At 41.1% G+C, this 21648-nt stretch overlaps 1 protein-coding gene across 8 annotated transcripts in view; it reads right to left on the minus strand.

Annotated features, from left to right (window-relative positions):
• MYLK (myosin light chain kinase) overlaps positions 1–21648 on the minus strand; it is a 177226-nt gene that overhangs the window by 56055 nt on the left and 99523 nt on the right. For 6 of the 8 annotated variants that reach the window (XM_033162817.1, XM_033162828.1, XM_033162838.1 and 3 more), the window contains 4 exons: positions 19968–20165; positions 16184–16430; positions 11770–11844; positions 10311–11359 (listed from right to left, as the gene is read on the minus strand). In XM_033162817.1, the coding sequence (XP_033018708.1) occupies positions 10311–11359; positions 11770–11844; positions 16184–16430; positions 19968–20165 (1569 nt within the window). Of the gene's footprint in view, positions 1–10310; positions 11360–11769; positions 11845–12087; positions 12240–16183; positions 16431–19967; positions 20166–21648 lie in introns of those variants that run through there. The other 2 variants (XM_033162847.1, XM_033162864.1) reach the window with 2 other exon arrangements.

The raw sequence follows: 21648 nt of genomic DNA on the forward strand, positions 1-21648 counted from the left end.
ACAAAAACTACACAATGAAGATGCCACACACACCTCTGTAGGGAGTGAATTTCAGAACTGCATGGCTATACTGTTCATATTTTAAGAATGCAGCCATTTTTCAGATTGTTTTTATTTAAGAACGTTAGAGGTCCAGAAGAACAATAAACTGTGGTAGAGACTGGTATACTGCTCCTTTCTGCTTTACACATAATGGTTCAGTCCTATTCCCAATCCCATTTTTTCTACGCACTGAAGCTTTATGCTCCTTCTTCTCAAGTTATGACCTTCAAAGCAGGGATAGAAAACCTTTTATTGAACTACAACTTCCTTCATCAAACCCAACAGTCCCATGCTGGCTGGGGCTGATGGGAGATGGAGTCCAACAACCTCTGTAGGGCCCTAGCTTCCTCACTCCCTGCTCTAGAACAATTGCATTTTGTCACAACAAACCTACTGCCAATTTATGCACTTTAAAGGCTAATGAAGCCAAGTGCGTGTTGATTGTATGCCACAGTGCACATGTAATAAAAGTATGATGAGGCAGAATGTTACCTTTGGACATGTGTTTGAAATCTGTTTTGAATCATGCACAAGTATTCCTCTTAACAATCTTAACTAGATATACAAACAAAAAGCAAGTCGGATATATTTACTAGAGACATGAAACTTTCCAAAGAGGGTTTTGCTTTCTGTGACTTAGGCAATTTCTTCATTCCCTGAGTTGGGAGGCCTGAGTTGGGAGGCCAAATGTCTCTCAATGAAGCATTTGGTATTTCCTCTACAAAAGCCTCCACTGACCTCCAGAGATGAGATTCTTTTCTCATAGTTCTGAGGAAGGCTCTGTCTGGTGACTTCAGTTGGGAATTTTGAATTTTTGGCACCTTACAAAATGAAATCACAGGAGGGAAAATAACAAGATCGCTGTAAATGTTGACCTCTCCCCACCCCCAAACTGTTTATATAGCTGTTAGCCAACTGTGTGTCATAAAGTTTACATGTCTATGTGAAGAAAGTACAGCATTGCATTGAGTTAGCTACACTTGCGTATTAGACACAAAAACGTGTTCAATATGCCTATAATCGGAAACTTGTTGGAATATCCATGGCAATACTGTGGGAAGGATCCAACTGTCTGGAGAGTTCAGAGGCTTAAACACTTTAAGACACTCTCCCTGGAGTTTGGAGCTTATGTGGAGCTGTTTGGTTTAACCAAAATAGCATAAACTTGGCAAAAGATTTATGGTTCTTGCCGGCGTGATAGCCAGTGAACTTCAAAACAAATATGCATAGCCTCAAAACAAGGATAGCTCTTATATTTTACTTTCCTATCTTGGTCAGCAAAACATATTTCCCTCTGTTCCAGCTGCAATAACTCAGTTTGTGTACCTTGAGTAGTTTTTAAAAGGCAGTGGATGCCAAAAAGTATGCTGAAATCTGGAAGCCAATTAAGTCTGGGGCGAAGAAGTAAACAACTTTGTGGATTTCAGCTTAGCCATCTTTACTATTTTAGGGCCAGTTTACACTTTATTGCTGAAGCATGCCCAAGTTAAAATTTAGCATGCATTAATTTCTACCATGTAACATAGGGTTCAGCTTCATACCTTTGTGTTAACTTATGTACACTTTGAGACCAGAACTAAGGTGAATCCCACTGTTATGGGGATAAATTTCCATAATGGACACATGATGAAAAATGTATATTACAGTACTAGTAGGGGTTGCCAGATCCAGATTGCAACAACACAAAAAAACATGTTGAGTTTGAAATGCAACAGTTAGGTGGAAGCTGAAGTAACCATAGATGCTTCCTCTTTTTCCTCTACTGATGTTTTCATCCATCCTTCTTTCTTGCCTGCAGCAGGGTAAACGTGGAGTCTTGCTCGGTGCCAGAGATAGCCAGGTGGAGGATAGATGAAAGGTCAGGAGATGAACAAGTAGCAGCAACTATGGCTACCCCAGTTCCCACCTTAATGGTACATCTGGAAAAGGTTAAATGCATATTCTCCAGATTGAACCCTAGCAATCATTATAGGGGACACAGCTTATATTTATTCTATGAACTCATTTCTGCTATATCATAGGAAGCATTCCTAAGGGCAGCTTCTCAACAGGAAGTATTCCTAAACCTATCCACCCACTTAAGGTTTTTGGGCAGGTGTATTATCCTTCTGCTGATTTCCAAAGTACTTAAGATCAAGGAGAAGAACATCTGCTCAAGAAAAATGAGAATATCAAAGAAATGGAAAAAACAAGGCCACACAGAAACCTCCTCTCCTTACTAAGAAAGCATCTGGAAATGTAAGCAAAATTACTGGAATGAATTGTATACAATCACAACAGCCAGCCAATGTTTCAAAGTAATCACTTGCATATCAAAATGTGTAGTAGTGCTATCCATTAATATAATAACAATAACAATATCATTATCTTCAATTAGACAGCTATGACACTTTCCACTAAGTCAATCCAACAAGTGTAGCAATTATAGTCCACCTATGCTGTATACACAGATCCAACAAGGCACCCTTCATATATTGGACTTCACCTCCCATCAGCCACAGCCAGCACTGCCAGCAAAAAGAGATAATGGGATTTGTATTCCAACAACACCTGGCAGGCACTAGGTTGGCCACCTCAGGTTATATCCTTCTCAGTTGCCCTCTACAAAGCAATTTTTTAATGTGTAATTGTTGCCTGTTAAAATTTGTGCTGTCATCTGCTCAACCAAATATGACTTCTTTAACCATATACTGTATATTCTAGCGTATAAGACTACTTTTTAATCCAGGAAAATCTTCTCAAAAGTCGGGGGTCGTCTTATACGCCGGGTGGAGAATCTGCGGTTGAGTATATCTCAAACTCTGTATTTTAACTGGAAAAGTTGGGGGTCGTCTTATATGCCCTGTCGTCTTATACGCCGGAAAAGACGGTATGTTAGTGGAGTAATCAATTAATTGGCTAACTAACCCCTGTTACAAAGCAGTCTTAATTAGAATCAATAAAAGATAAAAAATTAAAGGTTGGGATGAGCACATCAATGACAAGCCTAAAGCCTGATTCTGAAGAGTATTTTTCTACGAGGACATTGGGCACCAAGAATACACTGACAGCTCCAAAATAGCTCTGTAGGAATTAAATCCATTAAGGTGAGTTAACCCCAAGCAGCATTAACTAGTCTTCTCCCTACTGCACCAATCTTTTTTTTAGCAGAGGACGAACAGGCAGATTATCTTCAAAGATTATTAAAAGTTGCTCTTAGATTGGCTAAAACAATAGCTGTACAAGGCACGAAGACTAGGTAGGCTTCCCTTTCACCTCACCAAATTCCAGGATAAGCAAGTGGGTGTGTATACAGTGATGCAAGATAGTGAACCTACAGTTGTGTTTGGATCATGATGTATTATGTACTTTCTGTTATGATTAATCACAGTAGTTCATTATAAAAAGGGTGTGTGAGTGTGTGTGTGTGTGTGTGTGTGTGATGCCACGTGCAAGGATTCCCTGGTCAACAGAGGTAGGATGTGTGAATCTGCCCATTTTGGTTTCCTTCAGTTTCTATTTTTTCCAATCCTGCATTCCAATCTCCACATTTCTGAATTAGTTTGTGAATTATTTTAAAGAAGTCCTCATCAGCAAAATTCACCAGCATTTTAGTATAGATTTCTCCTATTATACATGTTTGTATGCAATTCTGCCTAATTTCCTCCCTTTTGGCAAAGCAATAGAATGAATTTCTGTATGTTATTGTCATGAGTGTGTGTGTGTGTGTGTGTGTGTGTGTGAACTCTTTACCCTATTATATGCATTGCAGTGCATTTTTGTTGGCTGGACAACTGCACTGCAAAATTCAGAGAAGTGCAAATGTTGAAGGATGACTGTGTTTTGATTATCATATTGTTACAGGAAGTGTGAGTTAGATAGGTGCATTTTTAAACGTAAACAATCAAAACTCACCACCTTCCCTAATTAGAGGTAAACTTAAAGCTTCTAAGATCAGGGTAGCTCAGCTAGAATACAACAGGAAAGGCTACATAAGCCTAGCCTTTCAGTGATGCAGTTGAACACTCCTACCTGTAGATTGACATCTCATGTACTATTACAGCAAAGTTTAAGGGTTTAAGCTGGCTGAAGAATTACAGAGTTGCTTTTCCTTTTCCTGGGCCAGCTTTTTCTTCTCTCCTGTACCACAAGACCAAACTGTTCAATAGACAGACAGATCCAGAGGTGTACCAAGCCACTTGGCTGCCGGGGGCAGCAAGCCAAGTGGCACCCCCAGGGGGCGGGGCATCGCTCCATAGTGTATGCATCATGATACATGTGCTACAGAGTGCAGACTACGCATGTCCACAGAAGCCTGAGTAAACTGTGCATGTCCGCACATGCACAGTCCTGCGGGCTATTGCAGACATGCGCAGTCTGCCCGGACTCCCAAGCCGCCACCTGGCACCCCCTTTAATGCGGCAGCGGCAGCTCGTGCAGAAGGGCTGCCGGGCAGCGGCTTAGGAGTCACACTCACAGGGGGTTGGGTGGCGCAGTGTGTCACCCTCCCCAGGCTGGAACCCAGGGCACACCGCCCCAACGCCCAAACTTTTGCAACTCAGATTCAACTTTCCTGCTTATTGGGTAAGCAGCTTTCTAGGAGAATTTGCCTGCTAGTCTCCAGGGGGGAGAGTTTCACAGTTTAGCTGTGAAACTCAGAGACAAATAGAGTAGTGAGGAAAAGGCCAGTTCCCATTGCATGGAAATAGGATATGAAGGAGTTGGATGCAAAAATAAGAATAATAATAATAAAATAAAAATGAATTACATTCCAATGGGGAAAAATCAAAGTGAAAATAAATTATCCTAATGTATACATATGTAAGGCTGGTGAAAAGGGGAGCCAAAGTATAATAAAGCCATACCAAAAAAGACTACTGGAATGAAAGAAAGCATGCCAGTGAGCTCCACTGAGTCAGCAAGATGCCAGAAGACTCAAGAATGAAAATTATATTGTTTCTGACTGCACTAAGGATAGACCTCTGCCTGAGACCCTGCATGGCCAGTCAAATGAGATAATACTGGGCCAGATGTAGTCTGACTAGGAAAAAGGTAGCTTCTATAAGAGATATTGGCAGCACTAATATTCTATAAGAGATATTGGCAGCACTAATTTCTAAGCAAGGCACTAAAGAATGAGCACAAATCAAAGTGACCACAAAAAAGATTTCACAAAGTAATTAATATGCTGAACATTTTTTCCTTTGGTGCGTCCAGAAAGATTCAAATTTCTGTCATTGACCACAAAGAACTTGGAATGTGAAGCAAAATAGCCATAACTTTTGTTTTGAATAAACAGAGAGATTGAAGAAAGGTTGACACATTTCTTTTCTTTTTAAATTTTTTTAAAGTATTTTTTAAAATAAAGATTGTATTGATTTACAGAGGTATGTGCAGTGTCTCTCTCGTATTTTTTTCCATGTAACATTTTTACAAATCAGTTTCGTCTGAGACATTAGGGGGGGAAGAGGTGGGTGGGATGGGGAGATGGGTGGGGTGACAATGTTTCTATTTTACTTAATATATGTAGGGTTTGGTGTCAGCGTTGTTTGTGCAGTTTCTCTGTTGTTCACTTGTGTTCCTTTGGTGGTGAGAGAGGTCGGGGTTGGCGTAGGGTGTAATTGTTCATTTGTGGTTGGCTGTGGTGGTCTTTGGTTTCCTGTGTGAGTGGGGAGGGGTGAGTGTTTTTGATCAGGTTAGCCATATTGATTTGTATGCTGTCGGTAGATTTTTGTCATTGTCTTGTTGGGCTGTGTGTGTGATGATGGGGAACCATACCGAGGTGAAGGCGTCTTCTTCTATTTGTCCCCGTGTCAGTTTCAGCTTACTGGTTAGTTTTTCTAGTAGGGCTGTTTCACATACTACTTGGTACCATTGGTCCATGCTTACTCCTGACAGGTCTCTCCAGTGAGGTTGACACATTTCTGAAATAAAATTATATTGATGTCCCGCTTTTCAATGCATGCTTATTTGTTCTCTCTTTCTAGAATCAATAAAACTTTGGTTTAAAGGAAGAGTTAAAGTGCTGACAACTTCACTCCTCAAATGTTCAAGTTAAGGAGCTCACTTTAGTGGATGCAGATGCCTTTATTTGTGCTAGGTTACAAATTAGCTTTCATTCAACCATACTTTTGGGATGTTTCTTCTGGATAATGAAACTGAGGACACTATAAGGTGGGTGGCCACATAGCTGCAAAACTCTAAATAAAACGACCATCTTCTTTCCCTATAAGCTGTCATTTGAGAGAATGACATTCATTAGAAGTGATTGGTTCTATATAAATTGGTCAAAATTAAGAACTGTGACAACTTTGCCATTTTTCAACAGAATTTTTAAAAATGTGGACAGATTATATCCTTCACCACGTAGATCGGGCAAAGGCAAACTCGGCCCTCCAGATGTTTTGGGATTACAATTTCCATCATCCCCAACCACTGGTCCTATTAGCTAGGGATCATGGAGGGCTGAGTTTGCCTATGCCTGGTGTAGATGTTCCATGACAAACTTACAGTGAAAGGAACACACCATCTTGATTTTATGATGAATACAATTATCAGGCTAAGGATTAACTGATGTATATTATCCATCTCATTAGATGTGAATGTTAAACCTTGGACCATAAGTCAGATAAAATAGCTAATGGAATTTTTACCATTAGGACAGTAACCTATGAACTACACATTGGAAAATTCAGGATACAATTATAAACAAAAAAATTGCTATTTATAACCATTATTTCCTTGTCATTCTGTTGCCAGGAACTGAGGCTGTATCTCAAACCCACAGCTGGGCTCATATGTAACATGCAGTTAACCCACTCTGAGCATTAGCCTGTCCTGAGCACAGGGGTGGTTTTAAAGTGGAAGCACTGCAAAGCAACTGCAAATGGAAGCAATTTCACAAGTGCCTGGCAACTTGGTGCACATACTGGCCTGAACAGTTATCAGCACTGAGTTGTCTAATGATACATTGTTCTCAAACGACTGCACCCTCAGGTACAAGGACACCCAGCTTAACACCTAGTTCTTACTAAGGTGATAAGCCTATGCCTGGGCTGTACCACCATAGATTGCCTGAAGGGGCTCACTTGATGGAAAGCTCTTCCACACACATTTTCTTCCTTCAACATAAAATACAGTAAGGATTCTAGCTTAGCCTCCCAGACATCTAGTTTTCTATATGCATGTGTGTATGACCGAATCTGCACCTGAAGTGGCACAGCCCAGGTACAGATTTACCACCTCATTGAAATATAGGGACATTGTGATTTTAAAAAGGAGACTTAAAATAAAACATTATTGTTAGGATTGTTATTGATTATATATATATATATATATATATATATATATATGTGTGTGTGTGTGTGTGTGTGTGTGTGTGTGTGTGTGTGTTCCAACTACAGTGGTACCTCGGTTTAAGAACAGCCCTGTTTATGAATTATTCGGTATAAGAACTCTGCAAAACCGGAAGTAGTGTTCCGGTTAGAGAACTTTACCTCAGTCTATGAATGGAATCTGAACGGTAGAAGGGCACCAGCGGTGGGAGGCCTCATTAGGAAAAGCGCGCCTCGGTTTAAGAACAGTTTCGGTTTAAGAACGGACTTCCGGAACGGATTAAGTTCATAAACCAAGGTACCACTGTAGTGGTACCTTTATTATTTATACATACATACATACATACATACATACATACCCCAGCCACTCTGGGCAGCTTCCAACAAAATATTAAAATACAATAGTGCCTCAAACATTAAAAGCTTCCCTAAACAGGGCTGCCTTCTAAAAATCTGGTAGTTGTTTTTCTCTTTGACATCTGGTGGGAGGGCATTCCACAGGGCGGGTGCCACTACAGAGAAGGCCCTCTGCCTGGTTCCCTGTAACTTGGCTTCTCACAGTGAGGGAACTGCCAGAAGGCCCTCGGCACTGGACCTCAGTGGGAGGTTTAATTCAGTGGGAGGTTTCTACTAACAGAAGAGGGAAGAGGATTTTTGGCATGTCCCTCAGCATCCCCTGAGCATCTTTTCTGGAGAATCCCCCAACCCTCTAGAACAGAACTGGGGGGTGGTGCAGCAGCAGGGGAAGAGAAGGATTCAAATTAAGTCCCCCCTGCTTCTTCTGTGAGCAGAAACTTACACTGGAGCAACTGCACTGGGAGGACCAACTGGATTCTGCTCACTATGGTTATGTCAGAGTAACTACCACCACTTCCACCATGACCTGGTTGTTGTATTTCTCTGACAAATTACTGTAGTTTTCAGAGAACTAAACTTTAAGGTAATTTGTGGCTATCAAAATATAATAATGTGGTAAAGTGAAGGAAGAGTTTGCGTTTTCGTCAACTAAGTCCTACTCAGAGTAGGACTTAATGGAACTAAGTTAATCATGAATATTAGCTTCAATAAGTCTATTTTGCACAGGACTAGCATTGAATACTACCATTTATTATTGCAAATTCACTTAGGCAATGTCTCTGGCTTCTTTTGCCTAAGTGTAGCACAACAGCAGTTCAGCAACGAGGGAAAACACATCACTTCCTGCCAGAACATCAAAATTGGGTATCAACAAATTCAGCAATACATAGCATTCCTCTTGTTATTCTGTCACACAACATGCCAAGACAGTTGTTTTGCCAAGGCCCGAGTAGAGCAGCCAATATATAATTCTCTTGGTTAATTCCAGGGCAAAGCCTACATTCTTTCACTCTGCATCCCAACTGATGTGGAGCTACCATCCAGGGACAGTTTGGTTGGGCACCTTCCCAGCCATACAGCCCACTAGAGGGCCCACCTCTAGAACACTCCAGCTATGTTGCTCCTGTTTGTTCCTGTTACCACCTGTTTCCTTGCACCCCAACTCTTTGGTATGAGCAGCTCAGTAGCAATAACAATGCCAAACACAGACACAGGAATATGGAGGTAGACCACTGGTCCACCTTGCTTGTGGATTTCCAGGGTTTCAGACCAGGAAATTCCCAGTCTTTCTTAGAGATGCCGGAGACAGAACCTGGGATCTTCTGAATGCAAAGCGCCAAGTTCAAGTTAACACGAAGAGTAGCTGCTACCTGTTTGTTCAATCACCAGCCCTCTACCTGACAAACAAGTAGCAGCAGTTATGGTAATGGGGAGGATGAGGCCCCAATGAAAGAGGGCCCACATTTAAAGCCTGTCTGACCTTAGCTATTGTGAGGAAAAGGCACTATGCATCTCCTCAGAAACTCATGTTTATTACTGCTGTTGTTTTAAATGTGTACCAATTTTCCCACTCCCCACAACCCAACTTGTTCCAGTGATGAACAATTGTATTAAAAATGGTGGTTGCAGGGCGAAGCCCTAATGAGGTTCGGGTGAAATGAGGGCTCAAGATAGTTCCAATTTAAAACATTAACCTGTAATGGTGCTTTGTGACTTGGGCACCTGAACAACTTAGATTGGTTAAATCCACTCTACATGCTCCAGATATCTGTGGCAATTGCCATATCTATCTATCTATCTCCCTCCCTCTGTGAAACATCAGCATATACACAGTGTGGACTAAATTGTTAAAATCCTTTGCACTAAGCATTCCTAACTCTTATGCAGAGAATTGGGACTAGAGAACTTTTGTGTCACCACTGACCCTAAAAACAGTACGAAAACAGGATGTTCTGTTCAATAAAGCATTTCCTGAATTCTGGTATGCTACTACTGTATTTGAAGTCATTTGTCAACTAGTATCAAAATTATTTAAAACATCTATGTTGAACATACTAAGAGTCAAGTCACTTACACTCTTATTTCAGAGGATTCCTTTCCAAGCTTCATTTCCAGAACATGTTTTAAAGTATAATTCTACCCTAAACTCATTTCTTTTCCTTCCAAAGTTCCCACGACTCAGCAAGAGTCCTGCAAACATTTTCACATAATAGGAGAATCATACCTGAATTTAGATACTGAAATTGATATGACCCCCTTGCTATAGACCAGTTTCCAATTAAATACTCATTAAGTAGATACTGGATTTCAGAATCAAAATACCACATTTAAATATAACTTATAAACAAGAACGGAAGGCGATTCAGCTTGCATCTGCAAGTTGTTAGATGCTGATCTGCAGGAAGCATGTTTAATAAGACTATTCCTTGTCCCCAGCACGCCAGCAACAAACACATCTGGAATCAATTACAGGGTTAGCACTAAAATAGTGATATATATAACAAGTTAAAAAGAGCAAAATTTACTTAACAAAAATGAAAGAAGTAGGCTATAGCAGCAGTGAGCCACACAGCTGCCTTGCTGTTTGCATCATTTTACCTTCTTGAGAGAGGACAATGAACTTCGACGATTTGATGACTTTCCCATCCAGAGTCCAAGTGACAGCAGCAGGTGGATCTGAGGAAACCTGACACTGCAAGACTAATTTGTCACCTTCTACAACTTGAGTCTCCTGTAGCTTTTCGGTAAATGATGGTGCTGTTCCCTTCGGCTGCTCTTTTTTGTTATCCTCTACTTTCTCTTCAATTATTCCTCTATCGACTACCGGTGGGCAACCACCTTTGCAGTTGTTGTCATTCTTATCCTCTTTCTCCTTCAGTTTGGTATGTGGCAAATCAGAGTTGGTTCTGGCAAGCTGGGCTTCAGAGTTAATGCTAGCATTCTGCATTTTAGATGCGGGGCTAGCATCCTTGGCTTCAGAAACAGTGCTAGTATATGGTATTTTAGAGCTGGCATTCTGGGTATCCAGTGCCTTGGATACTGGTGGGTTTTTGGAGTTGGCACCTGCATCGGCCACTTTGGGGTGGGTGTTGGGTTTCTGCACCTCCGGGATAGCGTCAGCATTTTGGGCTTGAGCACCTGGGTCACCATTCTCAGTTGGTGCTTTTTTCTTAGCGCCAAGCACAGATCTAAAATCTGGGGTAGCTGGCTTTGGGGCAGGTGTCTTCTCTGGAAATGAAGGTTTGGGGGCGCCCTTTTTAGCCAACACCGCACGGAAGTCTACCTGTTGAGGAGCATGGACTTTCCTTTCCTCCTCCGACAAGGTCTTGGGCTTGACCTGCCGCTGCAGGTTAGCACGGAAGTCCATCTGTTCGGCTGGAATTTCTTTCAGCTCCTCCTCAGAAAAACTTTTGGTGTTGACTTTCTTTGCCAAAATGTCGCGGAAGTCAATCTGTTCAGCCTCCTGCTGCCTAAGCTTCTCCTCTGTACTCTCCCGGGTTTCTACTCGCCTCTTGAGCACCCCCCGAACGTCCTCCTGCTCTTCCTCAACTTGCTGGACTTCACCAGTACTCTTTCTGAAGTCTCCAATGCTTCCAAATGTCAGTGCATCATGATTATCAGCATCTCTCTGTTCCGTCTGCCTCCCACTGCAAGCAGAGAAGGGTTGCAGGGAAGGGGGAGGGAGAAGGGGAGGGAGAAGAGAAAAAGAGCAAGCAAAGAGTTGGTTTAAAATATCAAGGAGCCACCTTAGAGCCAGGACAAAATATGTTTATAGAAGAGAAGGCTGATTAGAAGAACTTGCTCCATTAGTTAACTGCATCACTGATGACTTCAGGAACCATATAAGGCTACACACATGCAAAAAAATAAAATAAAATAATAAAAAGTGCTCCACACTGGCTTGGTACAGTTTGCTTCAGCTGTGTGATGAAAACAATTTGTTGGGTCACATTTGGGGATTAGGCTGAACCGCAGCCAACTTGAGTCTAGAAGGTAAGAGAATTAGCAAAGCAAAAAATAGAACCCACCCATGTAAGTCCCTGGGAATTGTACTTACTCTCTGTGTATTTCTCCTGTGGAAGTTTCTCTCAGCATCAAAGACACCTGACAGCTGCATTCTCCAACTTGGTTCCTGAAAAAGTTAAAACCAGAAAGTAAACTGAGCAAACCACATACCCAAACCACCCAAACTCAACCCTCACTATGCTTGGTTTTCCCTGCACGCAGCCCACTATCCCAGTAAACATCCAAGTTGCTATCACTGTCTAAAAACAAACAATATTCCCCACCCAAGGAACTTTTCTCCCTGCTTGAAAGGCACATTGAGTCACTGCTAATGAGCTTCAAAATAAAGGCTGGGGTGGGTGTGTTTTACCTCCAAAACAAGCAACCTGAAGGAAAATAAATATCAAAAGTTGTGAACTCCAAAGCAAGGGAAAAGCACTGTTTTGCAATGCTTAAAAAGTTCTCCAAGCCTTGTCCCTGTGTTTGTTTATATAAGACCAAGCTTTTAACTTTCTTAACACTAAGATATTAAAAGCAGGGACCCCTCTTCCCTTCCCCACCCCCACCCCCTCGTCTCCTTCCCTTGCAGATTGTTTCAGTCTGTGCATGTTTATATTAAAAAAATAAAAAAAATAAAAGTGTCACCATATATGGTGCTGAGCACTTATTCTTCCTTTTGCAGAGGAATGCCAGAGATGCCTGTTGGAAATGACTCCCATTAAAGAAGTCATTAAAATACTTTCCCCTTTTCCCAACCACCCCCCAACCATGTTATGCTTCACAGAAGATACATCTTCAAAATGGCTCATCTCCCCCAAGAGATGCCAAGTGGGGGAGGGGGGAAGCAACACAGATTTTATGGCTTCAGGCAACTCTATAAACAATGCTACTGCATTCATTTAAAAGAAAAGAAAGATGGATTGGCCCTTTGCCAACAGTTAAAAGAAGGAGGAGATATTTTATCAGAGGGTGGATTTTTAAGGGTTTCCCAGTATAAGCCCAACCCCATGACTAGCCTGGAAGGTTTTTCTTTTAATTAATATTATCTGAAAGATTTATCTCTCTGGAAACATTCTCAAGACACTGGATGCAGAAATAGGAACATGAGAAACTCCTGGAGTATTCTTTTTTAACCGAATCCCATTATGTTTTCAAAATGAAAGGGATTTAGCAGAACCTTCAGAACAGAGACATATGACTAAACTCAACCTGCTGAACATTTTATTTTAGATGTGAATCAAACCACTATCTTCTACACCCAAATAATCGGCTTAGACCATACGATCGAAACCAGGGATTTTAAGTCCAGCTCCCATCATGTCTGACTATTGGCCACACTGCTTGGGGCTGAGGGCAGATGGGAATTGGAAGCAATGTCATCTGGAGGTTCACAGGCTGCAAATAGGTCTATTCAGAACTAGATTCAAGTAATTTTAAATCACAATCACACTGATGGCATGTTTACATATAGGCAATTTGGCATCCAAACTCAAGCTCAACACAGAACACACAAACATGTGTTTATACAAAATACTTTGGTCACTTGCAACCCATTTGGTGCCTGATCATCTGCTCTACAGATAAAGATCACTATTATGGGAGAGCAGGAACCTTGAAGCTGCCAATTTATAAATAGTACCTGGTCTCAGCTTTCCTCACTGTGGTGAGATGTATAGTATTTTTAGTTAAAATGCACCATTTTTTTCTAAATTTGCATGTCCATGTACACAATTTTAATGCAAATTTATCCCCTTTTTTGTGACGCAGATGACATCAATCTGGGAGGGGTAGCTAATGCCCCGGAAGACAGATTCAGGATTCAAGATGACCTTAATGGTTTGGAGAAATGGGCCCAAAGTAACAAAATGAATTTTAATAGGAACAAACATAGTTGCACAAATATAAGATGGGGGACACTTGGCTTGTTAGTAGAGCATGAGAAAGGGATCTAGGGGTCTTAGTAGACCACAAGCTTCGCATGAGTCAACAGTGCGATGCAGCAGCAAATAAAGCTAATGCTGTTCTAGGCTGCATCAACAGAACTATAGCGCCCAATCAAGGGAAGTTATAGTACCACTCTATTCTGCCTTGGTTAGACCACACCAGGAGTACTGTGTCCAGTTCTGGGCACCACAATTTAAGAAGGGTATTGACAAGCTGGAATGTGTGCAGAGGTCTGGAAACCAAGCCTTATGAGAAACAGCTGAGGGAATTGGGTATGTTTAGCCTGCTGAAGAAGAGAATGAGAAGATAGCCATCTTCAAATATCTAAAGTGTTGTCACATGGAAGATGGAGCAAGCCTGCTTTCTCCTGCTCTAGAGGGTAGGACTCAAACCAATGGCTTCAAGTTACATCAGGAAGAACTTTCTAATGGTAGGAGCTGTTCAACAGTGGGACAGACTCCTTCGGGAGGTGGTGGACTCTCCTTCCTTGGAGGTTTTAAAGCATCCATCTGTCATGGATGCTTTAGTTGAGATTCCTGCATTGTAGGGGGTTGGACTAGATGACCTTCAAGGTTCCTTCCAGTTCTAAAATTCTATGCTTCTATGAACCATCAAAGCTTAATTAGATTCAGTTTTAAATCTCTACAACAGAGCTTCACTTTCCACTCTAAATCCAGCAAACACAACAGAATCCCATCAGCCTACTAACTGCAGTCCCACCTCTTCTTCCTACGCATTCCATACTGAATATGTAAGGTGGAAAGTTCAAAAAACAAGCAAACGAAAACCAAAAACTTGTACCCACAAATTGAATTGGGGCAGTAAAATTTAAGACATAACCCTAAGACTGCAATACTTCCCTGGAAGTAAAGCCCCCACAGTAGAACTTACTTCCTAGTGAGTTCCATGCATAGGACTGGGCTGCACAGGAAACTTTTGTATTTAACTAAAACTAAATAGGTAGCACAAGACAGTTTGTTTAAAAGTTATCCCAGGCCAAAAAAGTCACGTAGGTTAAACAAAATCAAAAATATTAACCGAATAAGGCAATACATCTAAGCACAGTAAATAGCGTGTAATGATATTATCAGTATGAAGCTGTACCACTGCTTTTCTTAAGACCATACCAGGGAATATACTTTAGCATTTGGTCAGCCTTGCCTGGAGGAAAAAGAATCTGAACATGAGTTGTTTTCCCCCCAGTCAAAAACATTTAAGTTGACACAATGTTTAAAGACCATACCTAAATTCAAATCCTACAAAAGCGGTGAATGGATCCATATGTGGGCAAATAAATGCTGTGCAATACTATTAACTGCTTTGATAGGCTTTTGCAAACAGCACAGAGTTCTTTCCACGCTATACCAATGAATATGGGGTGGTCAGAAAGCAGACTGGGATCTATTAGATTTCTGGATGATTTTCAGTAGCTTTTCAAAGTTTTCTGACTCTCAAACTTTAACAAAAGCAACAACAAAACTGCTTTCCCCCTCCCCAGGACAGGCTGTTACTACAGTTCAAGGATTCTAACTCAGATGTAGATTTGCAGTTATATATTCAAGTCACCGCAGGGAATGGCTCACAGAGTATGGTAAATAACTGGCTCTGCTCCTTGATCCACTACTCTGCCCATAGCACTGATTGGTGAACCTCAGGGTCCCAGTTTAAAAAAACAACAACCAACGAAGCCAGGTCTGCAAGCCTGAAGTCTGTCCATGCCAAAAGAAGTATCTAAAAACAATTTTTTGACCAGCAGTCCATACACATTTCAAACAATTTTGTGAAGCAGTGAATCCCCGTTTGTATTGTTGGAAATTATCATGGGCAGAATGCCCAGTTTGAGCCACCTACTATCACACACAACTATGCCTTTCCCCCAACTCTGAGTTTAAAAAATAAAATAAAATCAGCCTGGACAGTCTGCAACCCAGAGCAGAATAGGGGAGGGAGGGAGGGAGACCAGCCATTTAACCCTTTCCTCGCTTATTTTCAAGACAAAATCTCCTACCCAAAGGTTTTTCACCTGCAAGGGGGAAGGCAAGATATCTTTACCTTATCTCTGTCACTGAGGGTTAAAATGCAGCTTAGGAAAGTTACTCTCACCAGAAAAAAATGATTGCCTGATTTTCATTTGTAATAAAGGAATGGGAAGCAGAAGAATAAAAACACAGAACCCCACGTGCTGTGTAGTTTGAGCCTTAAAGATCCACTGAAAGCAGGCCAATGTGAAAAGCAGGCTATGAAAAGGCATCAACAGCGAAATGCTTGCAACATAGCAAGCCTGGGCTAAACATCAATGGCTGCTACAAATATAAACATAATGCCCACAATGTCAATTTCCATGACTACTTATGCATGCTCTGGGAAGGTGAAAATAACCATTCATTTATAAATTATTAAAATGTCTTATAGTTCACATTTAGGACTACATTTCATGTACACCACTTATAAATGTGAATAACTAAGTGGCATAGAAATGGCATGCATAAATAAATAAATCTGTTTGGCACCGTATAACGTACCTGAGTTGTATTTCATACTGCCCAATATGAGAAGGCTGTACATTTCTTATAATCAATGTGAAGATGTCTTCATTTTGTAGGAATTCACATCCTGCTCCTGGCATCACTTCCTGCCCATCTTTGAACCAATGAACCATGGGGAAAGGATCTCCAGCAATGGCACAGGAAATAAGGACATTCTGCCCAGCTTCTGCTATCACTGATCTTGGCTTGCTAATGAACCATGGCTGAATGCCATCCTGAGGCTCTGGAAGCAAAATAAAGAAAAAAGAAAAAGTTGAAAGAAGTAATGGAGGTGGGTGTGATTCAAAGCATAAACAGCTAAGTGGATTAATTCAACCTGAAGGATTCACATTAATTTACTGCATTTACATCACATTAATTTACATCATTTCTTCTTTTGTACACAGCACAGGTGCTTCATCATCCAGAGAGAGAGAGCTATCCTATGTGCATAAAGTCATAGTCTAGCATAGGGGTCGGCAAGGTTTACCTCGCCTGGGCTGGTTCACTCCAGCGGAGATCCTTCCATGGGCCAGATCGCGTGTGTGTGTGTGTGAGAGAGAGAGAGAGAGCTTGCGTGCCCACGATTTCCAGTGTCTGCGTCCGCAGAGACATGATTTCCGGTGTCTGTGTCTGTACAGATGTGGTTTTCGTCATCTGCGCATATGCAGATGCAATTTCCAGCACAGCAGAAGCGAGTCCCCATGCCACACTGCACCGGTTTAGCACAGCATGCAGGGACTCATCGAGAGGGTGGCTCAGTTCAGGGGCAGCTTGTGGGCCGGTTAAACGACCCCCATGGGCTGCATGTGGCCCATGAGCCTTAGGTTGCCTACCCCTGGTCTAGCACATCCAACATAGCATGTGCTGGTAGGGCAAGCCCAGAATCAAAGTTCTTCTCCTCCCAAACCAACACTGGAAACCCTGGTAGCCATTCTAACCCAAACAACATTAAGTCTTGATGGATCTGAGACGAGGATCCATCTGGTTCAGCAAAGTCTCACCAGCATTTAAACACCAATTTCAGTTTGAGTCTCTCACACTATTGCAGAACATCATATTGGGCCATGACTGAAACTAGTTGTTCAGGAGTGCACCTGTTAGAATTACTAAGGTAGAAACACAATGAGCTCAGTAAAAAAATTAAAAAAATAAAAGTTCTTATGTACATGAAAATTTCCTTTTTCTTTTAATTGGTACTTCTCAATTTTTTTTCTTCCTATCAGGCAAAGGAGATGAATCCACCTGCTGGCCATGACCACAGTGGTTGTATAAAATTAATCTGACTCTGAATGGAGAGAAAAGTGTCACCATAAGAAATAGTGAAAGTAGGTGAACATGTCTTAGATCTGATAGCCACCATGGATTTGAGAAGATTGATTTTAATTGTAGTAAATAATTCATTCAGAAATTCTGCCTTCTTGTCTGTCCTTTCAAAGGTTGACCACAGGTAGAGAACACCTATGCCAAAAGACCAGAATTGCTTTCCTTATTTGAATTACTTTCCACTACCACCTTGGGAATATCCAAAGGGTTAAACCCTCCATTTCAGAATCTTAATGCTGTTAATCCTCAGGTTGCTGGTTCCTTTCTTATATTCAGAGGAACTAAGGAATGGGAAAAGTCAACATCTGAAATGTTATGAAAATCAAACATAGTCACCTGAAGTTATGAACTGCAACTCACAACACTGAAGCAAAAACTATTTGGGGTTACACATAATTAAGTCAATGGAGGGAAATAAAGCTTGGGGCCTTAGCTAAGAGTATCTCTCTTTCTTCTAGTAGTGAGTACAGCCATAACAGGGAGATTTATCTAGGGAGAATCAGCCTTCTTTTAAGGGCTTGTTTGTATTTGCAGATATCCACTATTTTTATGATCCTAGCAATAAAAGCCAGAAGAATGTCTGGCTTCTGAACAAGTTTTCCAAGGGTCCAAAGTTTCAGTTAGGAAGAAAAACATGATGAATTTAAGTGCCATTTAACAGAATTATTGCATTGCCTCTAGTATAGGGACAGTAAAGAACAATATATTTGCTTGTAGACGAATTTTTATTTTCATTGTGTCTAAGAAAATTTATATACTACTTGATTGTAAAAAAAAAATCCTCTAAGTGATTTACAAAAATATGAAATAAAACAGTAAAAACATATTTAACAATATTCAGAAAATTTAAAGATGTTCAGAAAATGTTAAAAAAATGGCAGTAGCTTTAAAAAAGTTAAAACACAGGTAACCTGTTTGCATAAACAAAATTGCCTAAATAAAAATGTTTCAAGCAGGTGACAAAATGAATACAACAAAGGCATTGCTAATCCCCATCCTCCCATCGTTTACCCCAAGCTCCCCTCTCTTCTCACAGCTTGCCCCAAGACCCCCTTTCACTGCTGTCATGAGCAAGGGGGTCGGGAAAGAAGAGGAGAAAAGCATACTTCTTTCTGTTGGTGGTGGCAGACAAAGGGGAGATGGAGTGGGGCATGGGAAGGCCTACCCCACTCACTCTGCTCACCTGCTCATTCACACACTATCTCCCAAACCAACCAGTGGCAGCAACTGGAGTAGAGCAGGAAATCTTGTTAAGTGTGAGCCACACTCATCTGCCTGCCTCCAGTTACCTTCTGCTTGTCCCTATCTGCCTCCACCTCCCGCCTGCTGCTCTGTCCTCATGGTGCAGTCACCGTGGCCATGTATCAGCAGCCACATGATCTGCAGTGTGACAACATTTCCCCTTACAAAAATATAGTATGGTGATATAGTGGTCTATAAATATTTTTATAAATAAAATATTTTCAACAAGCATCATCCATGCAGTTACCTTACTGAGAACTCCTTTTAACTCCTCTTTCCCCTCTGATACTGATGTAGAGTTTGCTTTGGTTTCCCTATCTGCATTTTTCTGTCCACAAAAATTTCGCGGCAATCACTCATTGTGCTCCTTAGTGGTGTGGCTATACTTCCCTTTTGGATTAGTTCCTCATGCTCACTTACGATAATATCAAGGCTGTTTCTGTATAAGCTGGGCCAAGCAGGTTTCCAGAAATTTTTAACTTTAAAACCTAAACAAATACTTGATCCTGTCAACCATGGTGAAATTGAACACCTCCAATAATAATGTGTTACTCCCCACCCTATCATCTATCCATCCATCCATCTATATTGTTACTTTATCCACAAAGGAGGGGATCCACAAGGAAGAGACATAACAGTGATACAGATGATTGCAGACTGTAACTTGATCTTAAAATGCCATATTAATTATTGACAGTCTGCTAAGTTTCTTGAAGTGTAGGAAAAGTGTGGCTGGATCAGACCAAAGGCCCATCTAGTCCATCATCCTGTTCTCACAGAGGGAGGCCTACCACAGGCAGGACACAAGCATAATAACAATTTCCTCCTCGTGCTCCCCAGCAAATGAAATTCAGAGGTATGCTGTCTCTGGTACTGAAGATAATATAGTCATTTATTGTCTTATCCCTGGCTTATTATTGACACTCATGTCAATAAGTTTGAGCCAAAAATTTTGCAGAAGCAATCTACAACCTTTACAAACATCCTTATATTCTGATTTAATACTCTGCTATACTTTTCCTGGTTTGGAGATTAGATTCTTAAATACGCAGCATTCTTGAGAAAGTTATACAGAAAATGAAACTACAAGGGGAAAGTCTGAATTCTCCCCTCTCTCTTTGAAACTGTCATTCATCGGGTACAGCAGAATGCTTTCCTGTGTCGCTGTCACAAATGCTAAATAATGCTGAGAATGACGGAAAAGAATGATTACCTTGTACAGTTAGTGTTGCTTCAGTCTGAATTTCTCCTAAGTCATTCCAAGCCTCACAGGTGTACTTTCCAGTATCCTCAGGGAATACCTCCTGGATATACAGGCTATATTCATTCCCCTTCTTCTCAAAGTGAAAATCCTCCGTTTCCTGGATTTCTTTCCCATTGTGCAGCCAAATTATTTCAGGAGGCGGGTTAGCTGAGCCACAACAAAACACAAGGCTTTGAGATAAACCATAAGCAACAACGGAAGCGTGTGAGCTATTCTACTAGGCCAACTGCAGTCACGAGATAAGGAGGAACAAACAACTCACTTTGACTTCCTTTTGCATAGGTTTTTAAAATAGACCTATTCTCAGCTACATTCAGGTAGCTCAAAATTACACTGAGGGCATATATTGCATATAATGGCACTCTTAGGTTTAGCTATTTAACAACCCTCCTGCTGTACTATGCTTTCCTGTGAATCCAGGAGCCACAAGGCTCTGCACCATATTTCATTCTTATCCTCGGCCCTACTTCCCCCGTGCTAGGATGGCCATGCGTACTTCTTTACAGGAGGCAGTCCTCTATTGAAAGATCAGTGAGAGTACAGTCCACTATTTGATGGTGTCTTATATTTGAAGGGTTGTCCAGTCCAGCTGCTGAATATCGATAAAGAATCCCATGAAGGGAGAGCAGCAGGAGCCCTGAAGTTGTCCATTCACAGCCGCATCCAGACAGCAAGCTGAGCAGGCACACAGTTCACCTGACAACAGATTCTCTGTCCCTCTGTATTGTTATTTTGATTTACATTATAATATTTATTTCTAAATTTGTATCTATCCACGTACATTAATTTATGCAAATCTTGTGGAAATCTGTCCTTGAGAAGGGGTGACGCACATACTGCAGTCCTGCCCTTCTTATGGAAATGTCTGCAGCAAAATCTATATAACAGCATATTCAGAAGTAGCATGTGGTCTCTTTTTGTGCTTTTCTCACTATGGAATTGTCAGATTCCAGCCTACTTTACAGTCCCATGGTACACAATGATTATTATTATTATTTCAAAATAACAAAACAACAAAACCTTCCACTTCCTCTGCAGTTGCACATGCACCCACATAAAGACATCCACAATTCTGGTTTTCCTAAGCACACCAGATGTAATAAATTCCAGATGAAGATTTCTGTATAGCCTCCTTTTTACAGATTTTAAATGGCTCTTCCCCACTCCACTGACAGTGGCTGGAAATACCATCCAATGCACTTTCTTTAAACTCTATCTGTTCCATGCAGATGGAAGAAGGGTTTATATGGATTTTTTTTGTACTTTCCACTGGGCTGTGGGTGGGTTACAGCACTGGCCTTAAAACATACCATATGTGGCAGATAATGCCCCAGTGCAAAGCAAAATTTAAACCCCAGCCACACAAAACATATTGTCTGAAAGGGCCCTATTGTCTGCCTAATCTTTGAAGTCTTAGGATGGGTTAAGAGCAAAATATGTTTAAAATAAGCAAATTTATTGAAGATATGTATGAAATTTCCTGGCCAAGACAAGCCTCTCTAAATGTTGACTTTCCAAATGTTAGAAGGAAAAACTGGGATATAGAAAAGTGCCTAGAAACCAGGAGGAGAAATGGCTGGGTTAAAGTAGCCTTGTCAAACCTCAAAACAGGTGACCATGATCCATTAAT

This window comes from Lacerta agilis, chromosome 1 (genome assembly GCF_009819535.1).
Source record: "Lacerta agilis isolate rLacAgi1 chromosome 1, rLacAgi1.pri, whole genome shotgun sequence".
Classification (NCBI taxonomy): Eukaryota; Metazoa; Chordata; class Lepidosauria; order Squamata; family Lacertidae; genus Lacerta; species Lacerta agilis.